Source organism: Sinocyclocheilus rhinocerous, unplaced genomic scaffold (assembly GCF_001515625.1).
Source record: "Sinocyclocheilus rhinocerous isolate Xijiao unplaced genomic scaffold, SAMN03320098_v1.1 scaffold623, whole genome shotgun sequence".
NCBI lineage: Eukaryota > Metazoa > Chordata > Actinopteri > Cypriniformes > Cyprinidae > Sinocyclocheilus > Sinocyclocheilus rhinocerous.
Window position 1 is genome coordinate 623,207 of NW_015644631.1, and position 2,061 is coordinate 625,267.

Here is a 2,061-nt window from a genome sequence, read left to right on the forward strand (position 1 = left end):
TTTAAAAACTAATTATTATTAATACACAAACACATATATAATTATGTATATAATTTTTTATATAATATTATATAAGTTCACTGTCAATAAATATTTTATTATTTTGTAATAGATTTCTTTTTAAAAATATAAAAATTACATTATAATTAATAAATTTTAAAAACTAATGAAGCTTTATAAATATAAAGCACTAATTCTATAGGCCAGGACTACATCTGCACTACTCATTTTCAGTACTGTGGAACATTTATGTAAATCTGCAGAATGGATTTAAAATGATGATAAATGTAAGGAGTGGAGATTACTATACTCCTGATAGATCAAAATATATATATTTTTTTAGTAATTCATGCATGCAAAGGTCAGAGAACATGTGAAAGTTTGTAGAAGTTTCTACAAACTCCACCGTAGATTATTAACGGATGGATGCAGACCTCACAGGAGTCAGAAAATCCACTGAGTGATGTGTGAGAAACAGCCGACCTCTCAGGTCAGAGCTGACGATGTGCAGCGGCGACGGGAAAGGTGAAGGACAACATACGACACATTTGAGTCGACTGACTTTAACGCGCTTGTCAAACTGATAATCAAAGTGTCCAAAACCCTCAGCGAACAGTTCACATCTGTTTCCCTCCCGTCGTGCATCACAACCAATTGTTGCCATTCTTGACGTGACTTTTGTGCAAACCGTGGCATAAACTTACAGCGGGGTCGCGGTATCAAAAGACTGACATGATAAGCGCTCTGAGGGAACAGGACAGCTATTCATTAGCTACAGTAACATCTGCACAGAGGTGATTCTTCGCCCTCAGTAATGACAGATGCAGCAAAGCCTATAGGAATATGAGAAGGCGGCTTTGACAAATAAGACAAAGAATTCTCTTAAGATGTGGCTGAGAAGCCAAGAAGGGGTCGGGGTGGAAAGTTCGGATGTGGCTCGCTCCTCAAGATGAACTACCCAAACATTGGTCCATGGCCCTGTTTTATCTAAACTAAAGATTTAAGTGCCACGTTCCCATCCAGAATGTGTGACTATGGCTGCATGACACTGCTGCTATCTTTCCAACGGCGTCTGTCTGGCCTGGGTAATGGCAGATGAGAGAAAGCTGTTCTTCTAAAAAGATGGTGAAGTATACAAGGGGGTCCCAAGTCACTTTCCATACATGGGATTTGGGCATGAGAGGAGATAAGGAATTCAGATATGGGAATAGTGATAACATGAGAAGAGAAGAAAAGAAAACTGCTTGGGTTGCTGGACGAAGAATCAGATTTTAATCGTGATCACAATTTCTGCTTCTCTCAATTTATTAAGCATAATCGTCTGCTATATTTGCCCGCTGGTTATTTTTCCTGAAAAGGTTTCATTTTAATATGGCATTTGTGTTATGCATTAGTAACAAGCCTCTACAAGCTTTCATGGTTGCGGTTACCAGATTTCAAGAATTTAAATCCTCCAATCAGAACAATAATCGTGATTAACTATTAAAATAGTATAGGCTTAACTATTAAAATAGTACACTCATTATCGCGCAGCACTAGCTAGTGGCTTTATGAGAGAATAATGATGGTTTGGGGTCCGTGACATATTTTAATGTTTTTGAAAGAAGTCTCTTCTGCTCCACAAGGCTGCATTTATTTGATCAAAAATACAGTAATATTGTGAAGTATTATTACAATTTAAAAGAACAGTTTTCAATTTTAATTTATTTTTAAAATGTAATTTATTCCTGTGATGCAAAGCTGAATTTTCAGCATCATTACTCCAGTCTTCAGTGTCACATGATCCTTCAGAAATCATTCTAATATGCTCAAGAAACATTCTTATTATCAGTGTTGAAAACAGTTATGCTGTGCAATATTTTTGGGGAAACCGTGATCAATTTTATTTAAAATTCTTTGAGGAATAGAAAGTTTAAAAGAACAGCATCTGTTTGAAATGCCTTTAAGCCTGTACTATTTTAAATTGTACAAAACTTGACAGAAGGGATTTATAATCATGAAGGCCTGGGTCATACTAACACTACCAGTCATGACTCATGACTCATGAGAGATTATTGGTTG

General features: G+C 36.1%; 1 protein-coding gene across 1 annotated transcript in view; it reads right to left on the reverse strand.

Moving 5' to 3' along the window:
- The window catches only part of LOC107758574 (DNA repair protein XRCC4-like), a 39,260-nt gene extending 38,596 nt beyond the window's left edge, over positions 1–664 (reverse strand). Inside the window, exon 1 of the mRNA XM_016576346.1 lies at positions 435–664. Coding sequence (XP_016431832.1) covers positions 435–664 — 230 coding nt within the window. The remainder of the gene's footprint in view (positions 1–434) is intronic.
- Between the last annotated feature and the right edge of the window lie 1,397 nt (positions 665–2,061).